A 23,218-nucleotide genomic window follows, 5' to 3' on the forward strand; every position below is an offset into this window, starting at 1 on the left:
ACCCATTATACATATTTTATAATGGTCACTTTTGCTTTTAAAGACATGTGCCATTATTCTTGTAATCAGAACAAATACAAACATTTTAGAAAGAATGGTGAAATGGTCAACAATAATCAGTTCAGAGTGTCACGGAGTTAGCCTATGGAGAATAGAGTAAGTGGTATCCTCAAGGAGTGAGGGGGAAGCCAGATGCCAGTAAGAATGGAAAAGGAGAGTGTGCGCCATTGAAGAGGTGAATATAAGTCTCATTTGAGAAACTTGAAAGGGAAGGAAAGAAACAATGAATGGTAAGAACAAACATATGCCACGCAATTCTGAATGAAGTTTATTAAATAACATGTACAGCCAATGTAGTAATTCAACATCTATTTGTCAGATCGATCCACTGCATAAAGAAAAATAGATGAACAGAAATATCTGTGTCTGCATAGTACATGCTCTTGGTGTGTAATTTAAATGGCAATACTTTAATTGGTTATATATAATGTCAGTTATTTTTCTTTCAGAATATAATATTTTTTGTAGTAACCTATTCTAGCAATAGGCCTGAATACTACTGCAGATAAATAGGACTGCAAAAAAAAAAAAAAAAATCAAAAACAAAATAAGAAAAACCACTATAATTGAGATAACAGTTACCTTCTCTCCCAGAAAGAATGATTATTTAAAATTATAACACTTTACAAGGGCTATTTTTGTGCTAAAAATCTGCAGGTAAAGTTATTTTGGAATTCCTTCATTTAAATATGCAAAAAAACTTCATGACTTCCTTATTTTACTCCCCCTTCGGTTCAAATTTTTAAAATTATTTTTCTATACAAAGTAGGTACATGGACTATACAAAGTTAAATATACATATTTACAGTCCCACTTCTTAAGCATGTGATTTTTTTTTCTCTTACTGATCCCAGAAAGACTGCAAAAGTTAAGTAGTGTGGGGCTTGCCTTTACCCAGAAGCATGGCTAATCTATCAAAATGTGTTGCAGGGCACGCCGCCAGTTAGTTGCACTTGCGATTAATAAACCTGTATAAATATCTCAGCATAAAAATAGGTATTTTGTATTACTAAATGTCTGAAGACAAAGGGGCAGTTGGAACCCTTTGTTCCTTGTTGTGTCATAGGTGGGAAGCTGAAGTTTGATGCAAATTTTAACAGATGAGTTTATTAAAGATGGGCAAATTGGTGAGGCATACCTGGGATTCTGGAGATATACAAAGTCATGTGGCTGGCATCATATGCAAATGTGGCTTTACAGATTGGTTTATTTTCTAGCTGTATTTAAAGAGGTGTTCAAACTTACCTACTTAATCAATAAGCACCCCTCAAAAAACAGATAAGATCGTGTTATGAATGGTTTGCATCTAAGAAAGACCAGGAAACACATTAGCCAATATACATTCCAAAATGCGTGATGCTGCTGTGAAATGCATGGGGATATGCACTTGAACTGTATTCGGAGGGGGAACTATATTCGGAGGGGGAGGAGAGACAGAAACAGAGTGCCCTTGGATGGTGAGGTGGACCTTCCAAAGCACTGAGTCTTTCTTACTTAAGGAATATCAAGAAGTCCCTTTCTACCCAGGAAGCTCATCCCCCCTCACCTATAGCCCCAGCCCCACCTCCACCATTAGTTCCACAGCCTTTTCCCCTTGGGATTAAGGCTCTGCTCTGTTCTAGTTAAAAGCCAGTGTTTCTGGGAAGAAATAACACCTTCCTCTTATCAGTCATTTATACTTTACTGTGAAGGAGTCAGTGGCAGTTGCTTTCCTGAGAGCAGGCTTTGAAGGACAGGGAGGGAGGGTACTGTGGGCTCTCTGATGGGGGTGGGCAGCTGACGGAGGTCATGAGTAGTGGAGAGAGAAGCTGAGGCACTGAAGACAAACTTTGCGTGCTTATACAGACTCTGGGACATGGGTCCTAGGCCAATTCTGAGCTATATGCAAAGAGTCAGGGTTCCTGTACACACCCTATCAACCTGGAACTGCTACTCCTATTTGTGACCTTGGATGTGTATTTGTGGGCAGGATGAGAGTTTGAAGACCCTGGAAACAGTTCCAAGTATTTCCAGCCATAAACCACCCTCAGACAAAGGTTCTTCCAGCATCCTAGTTGTTCAAAGTGAGCTAATGGAGACAGAAATATGACGATGCTTTCTAGGGTCCCTTCAGGGAAAATTCATCTCTTCCTCTCTCACACCTTTCTTAGCACTTATCACAGTCTCTCTTGATTTAGTATTTTTGTGTGTCTGTCTCTCCAACAACCTCTGAGTTCCCAGCAGGCAGGGAATGAGTCATTTCTATCTTTATCTCTCCAAGGTGTCTAACAGAGTGGCCAATAAGCATCCTTGAATTGGATAAAGTTGTGACTGAACACCCCAGGCGCCTCTGTCCTTGGCTCTGTTCCCCACAAAAGACCGGCCTCCTGGGAGTGGCAGAATCACGGCCTCATTCTTAGGGCCACTGCATCTGCACCTCTGCTCTAAAGAGAAGCCTCACAGGGTGAGTCAGGATTCATAACCCTGGGTTCCTACTTTTGGGGTAGTCCTTGGACTCCCATGGGGAATGAAAATGGAGACACGGTGACCCTCTTCTAAGGCTTGGAGCATGCCTTGCTCATCAGTGGCCCCTGGCATCCAGTGTATGTACACGGGTGTACGTTACATGAGTCACTGAACACCATCCTTGGTTCTCTGTGAGAATAGGCCTATCAACCCCAAACTGTCCTGGCCTAAAACAATCCAGAAAAGAAAGAGTAGCAATGGCATTCTGCTAAATGCAACTGTGCTGCCCTCAAGGTGACCGTTCATAACAGCCAGTGATATGGGGAAGGAGCCACTGCAAGGGACCTCAAAAGCTACAGGGCTTCTTGACTTAATCAATCACCTGGAAATACAAATTTAACTATCTGCCTGGCCACCCTGCTCCAGGGGCAAACCTTGTGTGCTTTTCTGGCTGAACACCGGGGGCGTCAATGGCAAAGCTGCATGCAGGCTGAATGCACTGGGCGCCTACTTTGACCTCCATTTCCCCACCCGTGAGGGACTTGGCCTTGGGTAGTTCGGGGTCTCCACCACGGTTTAGGGATCGCCTTGGCAGCCCTGACTGGCCTCTCACAGCACTAGGGTACCGGCAGGCTCGGGTACGATTGGGGGAGTCTGTGCGGAGCCCTGGAGGATGGCTGGGGATCTGCCTGGTGCTCCGAGGGCTCCTGCGGGCTAAACGACCCTTTTGAGCCAAAGCCGGTCAAGCCTGAAGCAGCAAGAAGCATTATCTGGCCTAACTGCTCCTGGACCATGCTGCAGGTCAGATTACTCAAGCCGGGGGTGGCGGGGGTGGGGGTGGGGGGCGCGGGAAGTGGGCAGGGCTGGAGCGGCTCCCAGAAGCAGCTGAGTAAATACCAACTTGCCTCATTCCTTTTCTGCGTGGTTCAGCCCTGTCTGATACACGCAGTAAGCTTAGACAGGCTCAGGTTTTAAATGCACTTCTCTGTCCTCTCTTTTGCTTCTTTCTTTATCCACTGCATTAGTTTTCCTACTGACTCAATGTTTAAATAAAGAGACAAATTCATGAGTTATGCTTCATCCTCCAATAAAAATCATCTCTGTGGCTTTCAGTCTTCTTATAGATACAAAGGCTTTACATAGTTGCCTGGGAAAGTACCAAACTGCCTTGTCCTTCTTGAAGTACCTATAAAAAAAAAAAACACCAAAAACATACACACACGATGAGAAGACTCACCCAGTTGAGTTCAGAGACAGTCCTTGATAACAATCCTGCAGCTTGTAGAAGGGCATATGGTTTCCAAATCACTTTCCCCGATCTTATCTCATTTAGGCTGCAGGATAATGCTGGGTGATAAGCAAGGCGGGCATTTCTAACACTCCCACATTTTTTTCACATGAGGAAACCCAAGCTCAGAGAGACAGACTTTGAACCCAGGTCTCTGACTCCCAGCCCATTGCTCTTTCCAGTACTTCTCCTTTATGGAAGAATGAACGCAGTTATCCAACACAACAAGGTACTGGGGATTTAGAATTTCTAAACTGTAGGATTTCTAAAGTCCACTGGCTATAACTGCACAGCAAAAGGAAATCTCCCTCCAGAGCCTGTGCCTAGGCCCCAGATTGACTCCCTGTCTTCACTGCCAACCTTGTCAGGGTTCCCTCTGAGCCAGGAACATTGAGCTACCAGGGAACAAGCCCTTCCTGGGCTGCTCCACATCCAGCATTGCTGGATCCCTACGCTAGCAATAGTTCCTTCCCTTGGGATTCTCTCTCTAAAGCTGGGAGATAAGGGTGGGGTGGCAGATAGATGTTGCGTCATTATTACCCTCTCATTAGCAGACATCCCAATTTGATCATTGCATCCTTTCCCCGATTGGCTTGGATAGGGCTTCAGAATCCTGCTGAACACACTTCAAGCAGCCACTACCAGCGGGTTGGAGTTGTTGCCCAAAGTAAAACTTGTAGGCTAGAAGAATGTGTCAAAGCTAAGGCCATCTAAAACGGCTAGCTGAAGCCCCAGGGGGATGGTCAAGGAGGCTGCAGAGAACTGAGATGGTAAAGCCCAGAGATGTGCTCATATGGGTGGTGAGCACCCTTCCTGATGGATGAGAAAAATGAGCTCTCCTGGGTTATTTTCTTCATAGTCTGAACACAAGGCCACTTTTCTAAGTGTTTGAGGAATTAAGGAATCTAAAATATTTCCTTTACCTAGCTGCCGGCGGATGCCCCTCATCCCATCCCAAGTTCTCATAAAAATGTAAATACTCCTGGAAGAGTTTAACAAATCCCTACTAGCCTGCACTCTAATAGGACAGCCACGTGTGGCTCCTGAGCCCTTGAAACATGGCTGGTCTGAATCGAGCGATGCTGTGACTGTAAAATACATATTGGATTTCAAAAACTTATTCTTATGTACAAAAAGAAGAATGTAAAATATCTCCCTAGCAATTTTTCATACTGATGACATGTTCAAATGCACTGGGCTTAATATATTAATTTCACTGGTTTCTTTGTACTTTTTTCAATGTGGCTTTCAGAAAATTTTAAATTTCATACATAGCTTGCATTTTGGTTGGTTTTTTTTTTTTTTTTTTCGGCTGTGCCGTGAGGCTTGCGGGATCTTCGTTCCTGACCAGGCATTGAACCCGGGCCCTCAGCAGTGAAAGCACAGAGTCCTAACCACTGGACTGCCAGGGAATTCCTTGCATTATGTTTCTGTTGGACTTGCACTGCACTAGAATGTTGCTGGCTTTCAGATCTGGTTTCCTTCTGAATAGAACCTCAACGTGGTGAGGACCACCAGCTTCTGCAGGCCCTGGGAGGAGGAGGGGGTAGCTTTCTAGGAGGCTGGTGAGGCCAAGGCAAATCTTTCTGGCTTCCCATTTGTGCTGAGGCCTTGTTCTCACGGCCCCACGGCTGACATTATTTCTATTTAGCAAAGCTTTTCTAGGGAGATCAGGAAAGAGTTGCTCTTTGGAAAGAAGATAAAGGTAAAGCCAGTTGTTTAAGGGGGTAAACTGACACAAAGAGTGTCAATGGCTCCCAACATTATATTTGTGCCTGAGTAGAAAGAACAGAGGCTCAGGGAGAGATGGGCCTGAGTTCATATACTGGCCCTACCATTTGCTACCTGGGTGGTGACCTTGGGGCTAGTTACTTAACCGCTTTGGGCCTCAGTTGCTGAATCTGTGGAAAGAGGATAATTCTTGTCTTACAGGCTGTTTTTTGAGAGAACTTCAGTAAGAAAGTATATCAAGCATCTGTTTTGTTACAGAATCTCAAATTCTGATCTTTCTCTCCCCCATCCTATGAAAGTGACTCCTTTAATTAAGCAGGTTGCTTTGAGGAAAGTTATTAGAAGCCTGGAGTAAGTGAGGTCTTTGGAATGTCTACACATATGCTTGAGCTTCATGGCAGAAATCTAGGCTCAAGTGTTCTTGTGGTGTTCCACAGGCGTTTTAAAAATTAAAATTTCCGAATGTAGGACAGACAGATGCACAGTAGAAATACAGAGGGAATTCCCTGGCGGTCCAGTGGTTAGGACTCAGTGCTTTCACTGCTGGGGCCTGGGTTCCATCCCTGGTCAGGAAACTAAGATCCTGCAAGCTGCATGGCACAGACGAAAAAAAAAAAAAAAAGAAATACAAACAGAACTCAATGGATGAAGCTGGCAACTGCCCTTCCATGCAGTAGATGTTGGCATATTTGGTTGGTTGTCAGGTTCAATGTTAGTATCATCCACACTGCCCTGAGAGCAAACATAAACTGGGTGGCTCATCGTTCCTAATGGTGGTATAGGAACTGAGAAGGCCCTTCTCTCTGTGTAGAGAATAGTTCTCTTTTCATGACTCATCACGCCTAGTTCTTCCTTCAATACACCACTGGTAAGAAAAGTACGATGTCACTTACCAACAAACCATCCATCGTCACATTTTTCCATGACATCAACAATATCTCCATCTCGGAGTTCCAATTCATCATCATTCTGTGGTATATAGCTATACAATGCTTGGTAGCTAAATCTGTAAGTGAGAGAAATAAATATTGACTCAAACACTGATGGAATTAAATAATGAGTTTTAAAAACCCATTTCAGCTAAATCAACATTTGGGTAGTGTTTCCTACTCATCAGTGGGGATAAAAGTATTTTATTGGCTATTGCTCTAATAATTTGGGGAGATCCATGTGATACGCAAATTAAGATTCACAGGGATGGGGAACTTCTGAGAAGCAAGTCATGATCAGTCCTTTTATTCAGTTTCGTTTGGGTTACCACAGCCAAGCTTTTTTGTCTAGATGCTCCCCCTTTAAAGTTAATCGAGTCCTTTTCTTAACATAGGGTAATACATGTAGATTATCAAGGATAATCAGAAGTTACTTAGGTCCAGAGACAGACATTATATTCTGGTCACATACATTGGAGAGCATGAGGCAATTGTCATGTATATATATAATTTTTAAAAGTACATCTCAATTGCCTCACTGTTTAGCAAAACTACCTTGAGTTTCTTTACATGCCAACACACATTTCATTAATTGCTTTTAAACGTGGATGCCATTTTTCTGAAACTCTTGAAAGCATTTCTATCCCAGTGATGTTTGGGGTTAAGATTTTTATTTGCTTGTTAGTTGGCCTAAGGCAATTTGGTCTGTTCTGACAACAGGCTCTGGAAAAAGCTGGACTACTTGTGAAATCTGATACCTGTTTTGGCAACAAATAAAAGCTTGTTTTCATTTATTCTTTTGATAGATATTTAAGAAGCACCTACTGTGCACCAGTTCACAGTTCTGTTTACTTGCTACTTTGAAACACAACAGTAGCAGGTAAAACTTTGCAAACCAGCCAGTCATCTACCATTTTCAGTGGCTGTCAGTGAATTCCAGCATGTGGGCGAGAGAGACTAGAAACAAGTAAGTGGAGTCAGTGTTCCTAGAAACAAGAGGTTCTGCTCTCTGCTAAAACCAAAGGGGCAATTTAATTTTACATATTTATTCAAATGTAGTGAAACTTTGGTAGATGGATCTGTCTGCCAGAAGGAAGGTATCTAATGAGGAATTAAAAGTTGCAGGTGGATTTCCAGTTGGTAAATGAATACATTTTGATGTTTCTGTATTTGCCTGCTGTCTCTTACCCAACCTGGACTCGTTAGGATGCCTTAGCCCCTTTACTGCCACTGTGGCTGCTTTGCCAGTCTCAGCTCTGGGAGATTACTCCTGTTATCTGCCTCGCTGTCTCACCCCAGACAGCGGAGACCGGCTGGAAACAGTCCTGCAACCTTGCTGCTTGGGTCCCCGACTGGCTCTAATTTTGGAGGGGCTTCATGCTGTTTGGACATGGTTCCACAGAGTCCTTCCCCCACCTCTGAGCAGAGCTTTAATTTGCCTCCCCTCCTGCCCCTACTTCCATGTGTAAGGAAGGGTTCCCTGCTCCTAGCCAGGCTAAACTCCCTTCCCTGGGCTATTTCCTCGACTTACGGCTTCTCTCTTACATCTTTCGATTCTGTTAACTCCTTCTCAAGTACAAATGTGCTTAAGCCTCTGCATCCTAAAAACAACTCCCCCGTCTCTGCTACTCCCTGAATCTATAGCCTCCCTGTCCCCTTCTCCTTCCACTCACCATCACACCGACTCATCAGCCCTAACACAGGATCTGCCTGCACCAGCACTGTCACTGCAGAGGTCACCAACGATTGTTCCAGTTGCCACCTGGAGGACATTTCTCATTTCCTGTCCTCCTCGGCCTCTCTGAAGCAGGGGCACCACTGACCACACACTGCTTGCTCTGTTGCACACAAGTGAATGCTCCTAGACCCTCGCCCGTGTCTCCTGCTCCTTCTCAGTCTCCTTTGCTGGCTGCTACTCTGTTGCCTTAAATGTTGGTCCCCCAAGGATCTATCCTCAGTTCTCTTCTCCCTTTATCCCTGTCTCCTTGGGGAATCTTATTTTCTTATATAATCTTATATTCTTCCATGCACCAGAGACCCACTCTTTCCTAGCTCAGGCCCTCACCACTTTTTTGCTGTATTCGTATCTCCAAACCACTATCTTTGTCCTTCGTCTCTGAAATCCACCCTCCACGCTGTTGACTGATTTTATCTACCTAAAACGAAATCCAATTAATGTGTTCCTCTTTTTTTTTTTTTTTTTCTGGCCACTGCTGCGTGGCTTGCAGGATCTTAGTTTCCCGACCAGGGATTGAAGCCGGGGGGCCACAACAGTGAAAGCACCGAGTCCTAACTACTGGACTGCCAGGGAACTCCCAGTATGGTCCTGATTTTAAAAACCTTCAGTGGCGGGCTTCCCTGGTGGCACAGTGGTTGGGGGTCTGCCTGCTAGTGCGGGGCATACGGGTTCGAGCCCTGGTCTGGGAAGATCCCACATGCTGCCGAGCGGCTGGGCCCGTGAGCCACAACTACTGAGCCTGCGCGTCTGGAGCCTGTGCTCCGCAGCACGAGAGGCCACGATAGTGAGAGGCCCGCGCACCGCGATGAGGAGTGGCCCCCGCTTGCCGCAACTAGAGAGGGCCCTAGCGCAGAAACGAAGACCCAACATAGCAAGCAATCAATCAATCAATAAATCTTTAAAAAAAAAAAAAAAAAAAAACTTAAAAAAAAAAATAAATAAATAAAAAAACCTTCAGTGGCTCCTGAGTGAATGCAGACTAAAATCCAAATTTATTTCAGTTGCATTCTGGATTCTACAATCTGGTCCTAACCTGCTCCTTGAGCTTTGTCTCCATTCCCTCCATGAACTGCACACCATGGCCACAGGGGTTTTTCGATGTTCTCCAAACACACTACCTACTCCGGGCCTTGGCACATTTGGTTTTCTCAGCTGGGAAGACCTTTCACCTCCCTGCTCTAGCTCTCAAACCCGATTTGTCTTTCAATGCTTATTCCAGAACCCCCTTCCTCTGTGAATGGAGTTTACTCCTTTGTGCTTAGAACATAGATATCCAATACTTTTTTTTTTTTAAATGAATGGATCAACCCTATTCATTCCTCTCCAGTCAGAATTAACACTCCTTCCTCTACACTATCACAGCACTAGGAATGAGACCAGTCAGCACAGCTCCCAGTTGCCCTATATGGAAGTTAATGCTTTACCTCTCTCCCCCAAGAGTCCGTGACCTTTATTTACTTGCCACCTGTTTTCACATTGGCTGATGGGAAACAGCCTTAACTAGAAACCCTCAGAGAAGCTGGGAGTGGTTGGTTCATTCCCCCAAATGGCTGCCCCTACAGTCCGTCAGTGACCCACTTCCTAAGCCCAACGGTCTACTGAGAACTCGAGAACTGAGGTTCGCCAAGTGTACTTACAAATCCTGGGAGGTTTGACTCCTGTCTGGGGTGACTCTTCGCTGCAGGGCTTGAGGTTGCTGAGAAATGATTAGAGATGATTTATTGTCAGAAGGGGATACCTTGTGATGAAAGTCAAGGGGATGAGAAACAGTGCTGCAGTAATGAACAGATTTTTCGGCAATGTTTATGATCTCATTGCAAACTGCTTCCTGTGGTGGCCCCGAGATATCCAGAAACCCCCATAAAACAGTCAACATGGGGACAAAAAAAAAAGAAAGAGAGGAAGAGATGTAACATTCCAGACGAAGCACATAAGTCCAGGGAAACAACAGAGTTGAAGATCCAGGTTAAAAAAATAGATATTCCAGTAGTGGAGTGCAGGAGGGATCCAGGCGTAAGCATGGAAAAAACAGGTAAGATACAGAAGAATTTGGGATTTAGTATGAATATTAAAAAAAAAAAAAGGCAGCAGCATAAAAGCCTGTAATTAGTAACTGTAACAAATGGAATAATTTCAGGATAGAAATGCAAGTATGTATCCCCAATCATGCACTAATATATTAATTTAATCCCACATGTAGGCAGAGTAGAAATATCGTCTCTAAATTCCTCTGCTTTTTTTTTTTGAGGGAAGAGGGTGGCCTAACATCTCTCTCTACTACAATAGCCATATAATTCTTGTAAATAATGGCTCTGTGAGATAATCAGGCATTACTCCAGTCTAGACTCTACAAATCAGTAAGAATTCTCTTTAGAAAAGCTACAGTCTTATTCAACAGGCATCTTACCACATAGCTCTTTTCAGATTCTGTGAGATCAGGTCCTGCTCTCAATGAATGATGAGAAGGCTGTGATCACCAAGCAAATTATAAGGGAGACATTTTAGCAGATGTCACATTGGAAAGGATTCAAAATAAAAGTGTGAGCAAATACACATACCACACCATCACATTCAATGACACCGGATACCCGTGGCCTATGGCCACCGAGTTTCCAAGACAACACGGTGGGTGCAGAGGAGAAAATGCAATGTACAGAGTTAGAAGCAAGGATCCAGGCAATGAAATGAGCAGTTGGGAACAGGGCTGCAGTGAGGTGAGAATGAACAACACAGGGACCCCAGATTGGCAGGGAAGAGACACAGAAGGGCTACCTTAAGGAACAGTTATGTCCCTCTGTAACCACACACATTGGTCCCCTTGCTCTCAGCTGGCAAGCGTCTATGGAAGGGCTGCTGTACCAAAAGCCAGTTCCACTTATTTTGACTGGGAACCTCCTCTGGCAGAGCAGGCTCATAAAGTATCAGGTATGCCATTTTCCCGTGCGTATAAAAAGAGAGTTAACACTTCTGAAAAACTCCTTGGTAATATATGAAGTATCAAGTGAGACTGTTCCCCAGGAAAAACCTGCACATGATACACTCCAGCTAAGTAGGCGATCGATGAGTTCTGATATCTCATGGGGCAGAGCTTGCTTCCAGAAACAGGATGGTGTGTCCTGACACAGTGGTAGAAATGAAACCATCACTCTTCATTCACCAGCTTAGGCCCCACATGCTGACATGGAAATAAGGTGCAATCATGGCCAAGCAGACCTGTCTTTTAAGTAAGGATCCTATAGCAGAGGCCAGGCCTTCACTGGAAGAATGTCTGGAATTATTTATCCCAGAGAGGATTCAAATCCAAGCTCTAAGGAGTCTCCCTAAATGAATATTTGAAGAGCCATCCTTGGAGAAACCCTCCAGGTAACGTACAATAATAGTGATGAGTCACAGCAACTCCAGGGCCTTCTAGAAGAGCACTCAGATCTCTAGTGTGTGACCCACTTGTTTCACAGGAAGGCCCAGAGAGGGTGAGGGCCTCCCCTGAGGTCACCCAGCAAGTTAGTGGTAGACCTGCCTCCTGGATTCACCTACTGTCCTGCTGGACCTTCTCTTTCATCCTCGGACCATTTCCCACATTATTAAGTGTGCTCACTGACATTATTTTCAATGAGTCCCACAGAAACCCTGGAAACAGGCAGGACAGGGTTTATCATCCCGTTTTCTTTTAAAGCCCAGGAAGCGGATGCTCAGAGGGGTTTAGTGCATTCCCCAATGTCACACAGCTAGCCAGAGGTAACGCTGCCCCACCACACCACACCATCCCTTCCTGTTCATCTCCGCTGTAAATTCTCATTCATTAGCATGCCCTGCACGACCAGCTTTCATCCCAGCCATCACTCCTATACTCTTGTCCTTTTGGAAAACCTTTTCAAGTTCTCCAAACTGCAATCTCTTAAACCAGCGCCCGTGGACTCGGGGAGAGGAGACAGAACTGCAAGGGTTCTGCTCTTTAGAAGACGTCTCAGGACCTGCGGGCCTTTGCCAGGTGACTGGGAGCTGACCTTGTGTGGCCCCACTCACTGCCCATCCAGCCTCTGGATCAAGACTTCTGCGCAACAAAGGAAAATAATGCCACTCCCAAGCATCTACTATATGGGCTTCTATGTGGCAGCACCGAGTGGGTGATACCTACAGGCAGATTTTGACTTGATAGAAGGTAAAACTTTCTCAACGTGAGAGCTGTCCAATAGAAGGGACTGCCTCGAGAGGAAGTGAGTTGTCAGTCCCAGCAGCTGTTCAAGCTGAGGCTGTGTTGACCACTGCTAGATGGGATATTGTAGAGCACTGCTGCTCAAACTCTAATGTATGTCAGCTTCACCTGGGATCCTGTTAAAATGCAGATTCTCATCGGACACATCTGGGATGCATCCTAAGACTGTTCATTTCTATTTGGTGGTGCCCATGCTACTGGTCCACAGACCAACTTTGGGGAGCAAGGCTGAAGAGCACCTCAGTTATCCAACACTGAGATTCTTTAGCTACAGTGTGCCAAGACTGGTGGGTCTGGCTCACCTCATGAAAATAAAAGTTCCCATAAAGAGACAAAATATTTCCAAAGTCCAGCTGGTGGCCTAACAACCTCAGGTCAAGTGCAGTGCAAAGAGAGGATGCAGACAGTTTATTGACATGACCTCCAGTTTACTGAAGCCCCATAGCGTCTTTCAAATCAACTTTAATCCTAAAGGAGTGACTGGAATCAATCATCTAGCAAATATTTCACACTTAAATTTAAAAGAGGTTTGGTGAATCAGCTACATTAAGAACCACCTGATATTTTACTATCCCTTTTTTTTTTTTTTTTTTTTTTGGCTGAGCCGTGCGGCATGCAGGATCCTAGTTCCCCGACCAGGGATCAAACCCATGCCCCCTGCATTGGGAGAGCCGCGTCTTAACCACTGGACCACCAGGGAGGTCCCACTGTCCCTTTCTTTTGTAAAGCATCTTTTTTTTTTTTTAAAGTCGCTTTCAAAGCACATATAGGTCCATTACCTCTCATGACTTTTATACTCACCCTTTTACTTGGGGAGGGCAGAAAAGGAAATTTTAAGGCTCATGGAATTCTGAAGATTTTCACAAGGTGGCAAAGCCACTGAGTACTGAACCTCTCAGGTTCCAGTCGCCATACACCACCCTCCCTCTTGGCTCGTGATGGGATAGCTGGGGTAAGGATGAGAGCAACACCCAGCTTCTGCCTCTTCTGAAAACAGACACTGTAAGTTTTCTTGAATACTTTTTCTTTGTGTAAAAGGTCCAGTGTGCAGTAATGGATATCATCCAATCATTAACTCAAGGATCCACCGTTCTGAAAAGGGATCCTGACCCAGCTAATACCCTCCTTGGACTCAGGTCATATGCAAACCAGAGGATGATCATCACTGCAGCCTTCACGTCTAGACAAACTTGACATCTAGTACAAACTCAACTCATCCCTGAGAGGTCACTTGGTTGCTTACTTAATGTCTGTGGAATAAATGAAGAAGGCAAGAAAAATATTTATCCTGTTAGGTTAAGATTCAGTTTCTCCCTACTTGAAATGCATTCCTTAGATTTAAGCCAAACATCTCATAGAGCGGAAATGTAAACCAGTTTTTTTTTGGGGGGGTGGGTGGGGTGGAGGTCGGTACAGCATGTGGACCTTCGGTGGAGATGGAAACCATTGATATCCATTATAGGGACTCGCCCTTCACTTTGAAGGCTGTTTACCTTCAGACATTTTTTCCCTCTGGGTGTATGTTTTTTCTTTCCCTGGTCCCACTTTCTAACCATATACAGCTTTATATATCTCTTCCTCTGAACTTATGCTATCCAATATGGTAGCCAGTAGGCACATGTATCTCCTCAACACTTGAGATGGGGCCAGTATGAACTGTGCCATAAGTATAAAATTATTTACACTTTTTACGAAATTATTTTTTACAAAATTATTTCCAAAACTTAGTATAAAATGTAAAATAGCTCAACAATTATCCTGATTATATATTAAAATGATACTATTTTAGATATGTTTGGTTAAATCAAATATACTACTAAAATTAATTTCACTTACTCCATTTTACTACCAGAAAATTTTAAATTACATACGTGACTCACGTTATATTTCTGCTGGCCAATGATGCTGGTTAAACCCTCCTGGGTCTTAGTGTACACCCTTCTTTAAGCCTAGAAGTGGACAAAGTTCTAACCAGGACCTCAGCCAGGGCTGGGGATAACGGGACTATTATCTCACGCTAAGTACATTTCAGACTCTTGGAAATACATTCCAGTTTTTCACGTTTAGAAAAACAGCCACCAGCACCCCTGCCCGCCCCACTGCACCACCCTCCCAGATCAACAGTAAGCAGGTGATAGTTGCTGATCCAGAAACAGCTTTTCTTCCATATTTGCACACAGAAACACAAGTCGGCCCTCTTGGCCTGGAGCTTTTGTTTCATTCTTCCGAGTGAGCAGCCCTTCATGTGTCCTTGCTCTGTGGCCCTGCTGCCTTTCTACCTTCAGTTCACAGCGGTCCCTCAGAAATCTGACCCTGCATCCCTGGGGCTGTTAATCCCTCTGGATCCACAGAAAACACCTGGTGCTCCTATGAGTTACTAAGCATTCTCTTCCAGCTCTGGGCGTGTGCCAAAGCCTTGAAGCCCAAAATAAAAAGTCCACAGGCTAGAGGCCAGCAGGAAGTCCTGGAGATGTGGACAGGGCAGAGGACTCCACCTCCACGTGGCCCCGAGCCCCTCTAGAAGCGGCATGAGTCTCTGCTCTCCCAACCTGCGTGCGTCTCTCAGAGATGGCGTACCTCTGCTCATCACATACCCCGAATCTCCTCTCCTCAGACCTCACCTCTCTGGTGACCCACACTGGCCTCCCAGGGGACACTGGACTGGGAGGGAGGAAACTGGGTTCCAGGACAGGCTCTCACAGTAATTTATTGATTTTTGAGCAAAATGCTTAACTTCTTTGGATTTCAAGTTCTTAGGAAAATAAGAGGCTTGGGCATGATTTACATAAACATCTTTTTTGGCTCTAAAGTTCTAATGTAGTAATTAGACTGTGCTCGTCCTGTGAATTGAGAACCAGGGCTGGGCAAGGCTGACCTGGCTTAAGGGGGCCAGCACTCCACTCACTGCCCACTGGAGATGGGGTGGAGGGCAGCTTTGACTGTCGCCTCCGGGTGGCTGGAGAGCTCACTTCCGGCAGCGTGGGAGGCGAGGAGCTGCCCAGATGGTAGAGGGAGAGGTGCAGCTCCTGGAAGACCACAGGCAAACTCTGCCAGAGGAGTTAGAAGACCTGAAAGATTTAGGCTCCTGGCTTTCAGCTCTAGGAAACCTCCGCAAGTCCTGCAGAACAGTCTGACTCCACTGAGTTTTCCTCTTGCATTTATTAAGAAAAAGATCCCAGCTTACATATAAAACTAATTACCACCAATTAGTTCAACTGCTTACCACCTAGACTCAATCTCCTTGCAGATCAGTCCACAGACAACATATCGTCGTTATTGTAATGTGAATCTGATGACAGCACTAAACTTACAGGCTCAGCCTTCTCATAGTCTGTGGTGGGGTCTGTTTCTTTCCCAAAACAATCAGAGGAGTGATGGCAAATATGTACCCAAGTATGAAGGAACCAAAAGCTTTCCAAGAGGATGCCTTTCCAAGAGTGATGCCTCACTCTCTCGAGGTGAGAGAGAATAACGAGAAGCACTGATTTACAGAGTGCAAATTCTAAATGTTCTAAATTCTGGATTTGTGTAACCAAAGTCAAAGAATTCTTCCACCTTCTACGTTCTTCTCTCCCCCAACCCCACCTTCCTCTCTTAGGTGGAATGGAGTAAGGAGGATAAAATAAACTACTTTTGTTTCTTTTCCCTGTCAGCAAGTATTTATCGAGTCCCAGCTACTTGCTCTGTGCTAGGTGCATTCATCTCCAGGAAACCTCATTTAATCTTCATAATAACTCAAGAAGACAATCAATATTTACCTCATCTTAAAAAACTAAGACCCAGGGGGCTTCCCTGGTGGCGCAGTGGTTGAGAATCTGCCTGCCAATGCAGCGGACACGGGTTCGAGCCCTGGTCTGGGAAGATCCCACATGCCGCGGAGCGACTGGGCCCGTGAGCCACAACTACTGAGCCTGCGCGTCTGGAGCCTGTGCTCTGCAACAAGAGAGGCCGCGATAGTGAAGAGGCCCGCGCACCGCGATGAAGAGTGGCCCCCGCTTGCCGCAACTGGAGAAAGCCCTCGCACAGAAACGAAGACCCAACATAGCCAAAAATAAATTAATTAATTAATTAAAAAAAAAAAAAAAAAACTAAGACCCAACATGTCAGAGTTGGGAATTGAAGTGCCAGAATTTGAACCCCATTCTCTCTGACTCCAAGTTCTCTGCCCTCCCAACACACCCTGATCTGCTGGGCTGTGCTCTGCCAGAGGGGGAGACATCAGAATAGTTGAGGGAGGTGCCCATCAAGAGACCACCTTAAGTTGCCCCGTACTCTGCAGCTGGCATGAGCGTTTCTACTGCAATCCTCCATTTCTCCTAACACCTCTGTAGGGGTGGACACTGCAACTGCAGGTCTTAGTTTCCTGCACCTTAGGTGTTGAGCGCATACCTGCTGATCATTTTTCTAAGAACTGCAGCCAATGTCTCTCCATCTTGTACATTGTTGAACACCCTCTGTATATATTTAGAGATTTCCCTTCTGAGTGAGTCAAAGGAAAATGTTTCCCCTTATTCGGTGGGTATTTTAACATTTTTAATTTTCTTTTTGTTCTTGTAAGTTGCATCACATGCTTTCCCTTCTACTTCTGATTTCCATGCTCAAAGAGGGCCTATGCCTTTGTTCTTACCTTTCTGGGAACTAACCTAGTTTCCATGCGGTAAGGGATGTTCCCTCTGAGTTCACCGAAGCACATCTTCCTGTCGTCTTTCCCTCTCTCCTCTCCTTTCTCTAAGGCTGTAGTTTGTTCTTGTGCTTCTCAGATGCTTTGAAGACACAGAGCTTTCCTGAATACTTTTATTTAAACGTGATACCCACAGATTTTACTGTTTGATTGGCTTTCTCCTCTTTAGGACCCAAACTGACATCACACAGGTTTTGCCACTTTTCTCAGGCCTCAGTGTTGTCATTGTAAAAGTAGAATAGACTGGGGGTTTGTAACCTGGGGGGGGGGTCTGTGGACTCCTAGGGAGCTCTCAGAATGATTCAGGTGTGAATCTCGTAAAACTTTATGCAAAATTGTGTGTGTGCCACCCTCTTTCCCAAACTACTGGCCTAAAGTTCCTCAGCTAACCTCAGATTCTCAAAGGTTCTGTGATCCAGAAAAAGTTATGAGTCACTGGAGTGGATGATACTTAAAGATTCTTTTAAATTCAGAAATTCTGTGAGGATCTCTCACTCAATTGTAGGAGCTCTTAACAACCAAGTCTGGATGCCAGTCTGCAAACAGTGCTTCTATCTTGGGGAAAGCTCAGAAAATATTTGATGATGCTAATGGTGGAGATTTCCAAGATGATATTCCCCTTCACTTTCTTGACCAATTGTCCTAAACCTTCTTGGCCAAAATTTACACGCAACAAAATCCAAGAACTTAGTTGATAATTCTGAACTCTTGGGCATTTTGAATGTGCCTGTGTGTATGTCTTTGTCCAACTGGTTAAGTTGTCCCTCAAAAAACAAAAGGGAAAGCTTTTATTTTTCTGTTGTGAAAGTCCACACGTCTATCATAAACCCCCTCCTTAAAATTTTGTATTTGTTCTTCTCTCTCTTGTAACTGAAATTCACAGGATTTTTAGCTAATCATAGAATATCAAATCTAGCAGGAAGTTATCTTTGTCTGAATCTTTTGTTTATGGATGGGGAAGCTGCCAGAGAAAGGAAGTGATTCACCCAAAGACACACAGCAGGCTCATGGCGAAGCGGGAGCTAGAGCCCAGGAATCCTGACCTTCAGTGCAGCACTCTTCCCAATGATCCTGGCTTCCCCTAAACACTCCCTACCTCTCATTCACCCCTTCCTGCTGTTCAGAGAATACGCACCTAAAATCACGAGCAACCAACCCAATGTCACATCAGTTTGGGAGTCTACAAAGGAGTGAAAAGTCCAACCCTTTCACAATGAAGTGCTCGCACAGCTGCAGAGCTGGGGGCAGTGGGATGGGCTGGACAGGTGACTCAGGAGAAGGAAAGCAGCAAAGCAGGGGCTAACACCAATTAGGGAATGCTGATGAGCAGTTAGCAAGGGTCACAGGACTTGAGGAAGATGACCAGACACATCGTGAGAAGGTGCTGGTCAGTATCCACATGAGGCACCAATCAGCCCTCCAAGCTCTGCTCCCAGCCCCTTCTAACCACCTGCGGACACGGAAGCGTCAATGCAACCAGGAACTCACGACTCCCCTCCCTCCTTTCACATTCCTAGCCCTGGGGCTTGGCTGGGCTATTTGCTTGCCTTGAATGCTGTCCCTCCTGCTGTTCACCTATCATAAAACTCCCAGTTCTTTAAGCCCCAGATCAAAAGCCGCTTTTCTCTTAAAGTCTTTCCATCTTCCTCTTCCTGCTGCTTATTATTTCTTCCCATCTTGAACTCTCAGAGCGAACTGTTTGTGACCCTCCTTCCCTGTCTGCGTTATAATTGTGAACATGTCTTATTCCCCCAGTGGAGCTCATACACTCCTTTAGTTGGGGTCAGTCATATTGTATTCTTTCTTTCACTCAAAAAATATTCATTGAGTGCCTTCCACATCTCAGGGGTTCTGGTCCCTAATGCTCTAATGGTGACAGACAAACAAAGGGACGAATACAATAGAGCTGATAAGTGCCCCCTTAGGTCAGGTGCAGGGGGCTGTGAAAGCACAAAGTCCAGCACTTAATCTAGTCTTGCAGGGGGAGGGAAAAGTTGTCAGGAAAGGTTTCCTGGAAGGAGTAACATCTAAGTGGAAAAGTGAAGGACAGGTGGGAATTTCCCAGACATACAAAGCAGGGGAGGCTTTGGAAGGTGAGGCTGGCTTGCTATCTAAAGGGCCAGATCACATGGGGCCTTCCTAAGCCCACGAAGGAGGAGAGACTTTCCTGAGAGCAAAGGGGAGCCCCTGACGATGTTCATCCCTCCGTGCCTCTTGCAGCACTTGGCACAGTGCCTGGAACATCCTAGATGCTTGAATGGAAGAGGCAATGGTCATAACATTTCCCAATGCCTTTTCATGCTCTCAGGTTAAATTCCTTCGACTTCTGGGTCAGATACTCAACCTAGCTTCCCAACAGTGATAACAAAATTGAACTACTGGTTTAGCACCCCACAGCAAGGACAAGAGTGGCTGGCAATTTCCCTGATAACACAAACTGGTCTGGAATGCATTTATTCAAATAAGTGACACAGCCTGAGATCACATCTTGTGACTGGATCACCAGAGAATACCTGTCATTCCGGCCCTTCCCATCTTTAGCTCTGTCATCCAAAGAGGCCCTCAAGAGGCAGAAAGCTTCTCTTGCAGGACCTCATTTCCCGGGTTGCCATCCTGCTCCCAGTCCCAGGAGGGGAAGGCAAAGGGGCTTGGGAGGGAGTGTGTGGGCAGGAGCCCTTTTCACACAACCCCCAGCTCTCAACAGGGAGCAAGGCCGGTGCCATGGAGAAGGGGCTTGTGCTGGGAGAGCAGGAGGAAGGGAGGGGACAGGAAGTGATGCACTTGGGGTCTGGAAGCCCACCAAGAAAGGAAAATCAGTTTTCAACAAGCCTGGCTTTCTGTGTTGCCAGCCCCCTCCTCTCCTTGTTAGGAAGTGGGAAGCGCGTACCCCTAATCTCACCCGAGCGCCATGCGCACTTCCTGTGCACACTGGGTCCTGGCGTCAGGCCGCAATGACTCACTGCTGACCGTAACGAGGTCTCCAGGCCCCATGCGCCGACGTAGAACATTTACAGAATTGTTCCTGTGTTGAGACATTCACTTCTTTTCAACCAGCCACTTCACCCCCTCTCCCCCAGCGAACTATTCTTTCCTGGACAGGACACACCCTCCTTCCCTCACAGAACACCCCTTCCAGGAGCACCTGCTCCCGGGCCAGGTAAAACCCTCCCCAGGTATTCTATTTCCTCAGCCCCCCCCCACAATCCACTTCAGGGAGCCTTCCCACATGCCAGGCACCACACCCACCTCATTTAACCCTTACACTGCCCTGTGAGGGAGGGACAAGTTCCACTCCTACTTTGCATAGGAGAAAACCAGTGGGGAGGCTAAGCCTGATTATTTATCATTATCCCACACTGCCCTTCCCCGCAGCGATGATGCCCCACTCCCCGCCACAGGTTGGGGCTGCAGGTCTGGCCTCACCTGTGCTTTAGGCCGCTGGGCTCCTGCAGCCTCCAAGCCCACCTCTACTGCTGCGTCCGCCACTCTCACTGAAACATAAGGCTCCTCAAGGGCAGGGATGAGATAACCCCTGTATCCTGCCCAGAGGCTGGTGTCTACAGGCCTTGAATCAATTATGTGTTGAGTGAGTAAATGACACTTAAAAGGGAAACTGGGATTGCAGGTCTGCGGATCAAGCATAGTCTATCATGGGCATCGTGCACAGTAGATAATAAATGATTCGGAGACATCTTCAAGAATTCTATCTGGTTCGAAAAACATTCTAGAATGTTCTCAGTTTCAGAAGCAGCTCTCCATCACCCAAAGCGGATAGCTTCCATTGGTAAAGTGCTGACATGTTCCGTTCCCAGCCCCTGTGCTTAGCACTTTACATGCATCACTTCGTGGAATCCTCTCAACCAGACTATGAGGTAGGTGTTATCTCCATTTTATGGATGAGGAAACTGAAGCCCAGAGAGGGGAAGTAACTCACTCCCAAGTCACTAGACAGTAGAGGTGAGCAGGCATTCAAACCTGGCTGCTTTAGAGAAGCTGCCAAAACCTCTGACTTTTGGGGTAGTAAACAACATAGCCAAAATTAGAACCATGATCTAACTGCCAAGTTCATCTCCCCCTGCCCCCAAATTTTCAGCCCTCAAAACATCCTAGGGCCGCCCTGGTCCAAACCCCCAAATCCTGACAGCTGACCTGGAGAGAAAATGGGACAGTCACCTAAAAACCTGGCCTGCCATTCAAGGAGCCCAGCACTGGGCCCCTCCCTCCAGAACCAAAATGCATTTGCTCTTCAGTGAACAAGTCAGCTCCCACACAAACACGAGACAGGACGAAGACCTGACGGGGCTGAGCGCTGGCAGGCAGAGCACCATGGGTTATGGAAACGAAGCGTGTCGCACACAAAACCAAATCACACGGAGCCAAACCAAAGCCTGGTGTTCTCAGCTGTGTTGGGGCAGACCAAGGATCATCTCCCAGGCACGACTGGGCCGGGAGGAAGGCCTTCCTTCTCGTGGGCTTTTGCACCAGGCCAGGAGGTACCCAACGTGGGGGTCGCTCCTGAATCACCTTGAGAGGCCAGGATACAGACTGTCCTTTGCCTCCACTGTCCCAGCCCTGACACCTTAATGGATGACCCCTCCGTTCCCTCCTGGTTCGTATTTTTGTTCCCCAAAAAGCAAACAGCTCTCACGGGCGTCCACTCAGCCAGGGGTGAGCCCACCCTGCTGCTGGCCAAGACACCCGGGCACACGTGGTCATGCTGCAGGCCTACCTCGCTCGCACCAGTCCGAGCGGCCTTCCTCTCGGCCGGCTCGCCACCTCTCTGCCGCTCTGAGGGCTCAGCCTCCCTTCCCGGGAAAGGGCTACCCCGGGGCTGGCGGGGCCGGCTCTCCTCTGGGGTGTGGAGCTCTGGGAGTCTCTGTTCGGTGCTCAGACACCTGACCACGTCTGACGGTCTCAGGCAGCTCTTCTTAGAGATGGCGGGTCCACCCGGGCATCTCTCACCTGCCTCCCTGTCTGCTTTCCTCTCACGTGCTCCACTTCCTTCTCGCCACGGCTGCGGCTCACCCTGGCTGCTAAAGGCGTCGCTAAGCTCCGAGATGACCCTGTCCGAACGCCCAAGCCTCGGCTGGGAGAAGCTATCCTTGAGGACCCCTGGAGGTGGCACGTGGGCACCACCATCTCCGCTGGCGTGGAGGGAGGTCTGGGCACCGGGTGCCAGGGAGCAGGCCTTGTGCGGGGGAGGCAGGGCCAGCGGGGAGATTGCCGAGCGTGGGGTGGCCCGGGCCGACCAGCTCGAACGGGGGAGGCTGAGGGTAAGGGAGGAGCTGGGCCTCGCCCACAAGGCCAGGGGTTCAGGGCTATAGACAGAAGCCTCTGGCAGAGGAGGCAAGGGTGGGGTCAGAGCCAGAGGCCGCCTGCTCGGGACTCCTACGGTCAGCGAGATCCACTCAGAGGTGACAGCGTGCATCTCAGGGGACAGGGCTCGGCGGGCGTGGGGCAGAGATGAGGGGGCTGGCATGATGAGCTTGCTGTGACCGGGAAACTTCAAAAGAAAAGGAGAGAGAGGAAAACAAAAGAAAGAAGCAAAAGGCACAAGTGTCAGCACAGAGAAGAAAAGAGAAAAATAATCACAAGGGATATATGGAGAGGAATGAAATGGAGAGGAAGAGCAGGACACTCTGGTGTCCGAAAAGGAAATCATCTGGTTAGGCTGGGAGAGAAACTGGGATGTGGGTGCATGTGTGTGGATGCGTGGGTGTGTGCAGGCGGGGGGAGGATGGAGAAGCACGCAGTATGGAGATGGGAGAAAGGGTCCCATCAGGGCAGGAACAGATGGTGCCGGCTGGTCTGCGGAATCAGACTTGTAAAGGGACACACTGGAAGCTCCCCACCTCACCCCACCCAACTGCCTCTGCCAATGCAGCCTTGACCCAGAGCCATGAGGAGAAAAAGGTGGCCTGGTTGAACCACTGTGCTGTATACCTGAGACTAATATAATATTGTATGTCAACTAGACTTCAATAAAAAAATGTTTAAAAAGGCCTGCCACTGCTCTGACCCTTCTTGGGCTTTTATTCTCTCTAGGGGGGCTCAGCAGAGAGCCTTCTAGAGAGGAGTATGAGTAGTGTAGTCATCTTGTTTTATAGCTGTGCTTGGCCACTACAGTCAAGCG

General features: G+C 46.7%; 1 protein-coding gene across 50 annotated transcripts in view; it reads right to left on the reverse strand.

Annotated features, from left to right (window-relative positions):
• Positions 1–305: 305 nt before the first annotated feature.
• SORBS1 (sorbin and SH3 domain containing 1) overlaps positions 306–23,218 on the reverse strand; it is a 241,433-nt gene continuing 218,520 nt past the window's right edge. For 23 of the 50 annotated variants that reach the window (XM_082406437.1, XM_082406465.1, XM_082406454.1 and 20 more), the window contains 5 exons: positions 21,815–22,588; positions 10,599–10,658; positions 9,829–10,019; positions 6,418–6,530; positions 306–3,691 (listed from right to left, as the gene is read on the reverse strand). In XM_082406437.1, coding sequence (XP_082262563.1) covers positions 3,624–3,691; positions 6,418–6,530; positions 9,829–10,019; positions 10,599–10,658; positions 21,815–22,588 — 1,206 coding nt within the window. In that variant the 3' untranslated portion in view covers positions 306–3,623. The remainder of the gene's footprint in view (positions 3,692–6,417; positions 6,531–9,828; positions 10,020–10,598; positions 10,659–21,814; positions 22,589–23,218) is intronic. The other 27 variants (XM_082406464.1, XM_082406460.1, XM_082406466.1 and 24 more) reach the window with 5 other exon arrangements.

Source organism: Balaenoptera borealis (assembly GCF_965194805.1).
Source record: "Balaenoptera borealis genome assembly, chromosome: 10".
Taxonomy (NCBI): domain Eukaryota; kingdom Metazoa; phylum Chordata; class Mammalia; order Artiodactyla; family Balaenopteridae; genus Balaenoptera; species Balaenoptera borealis.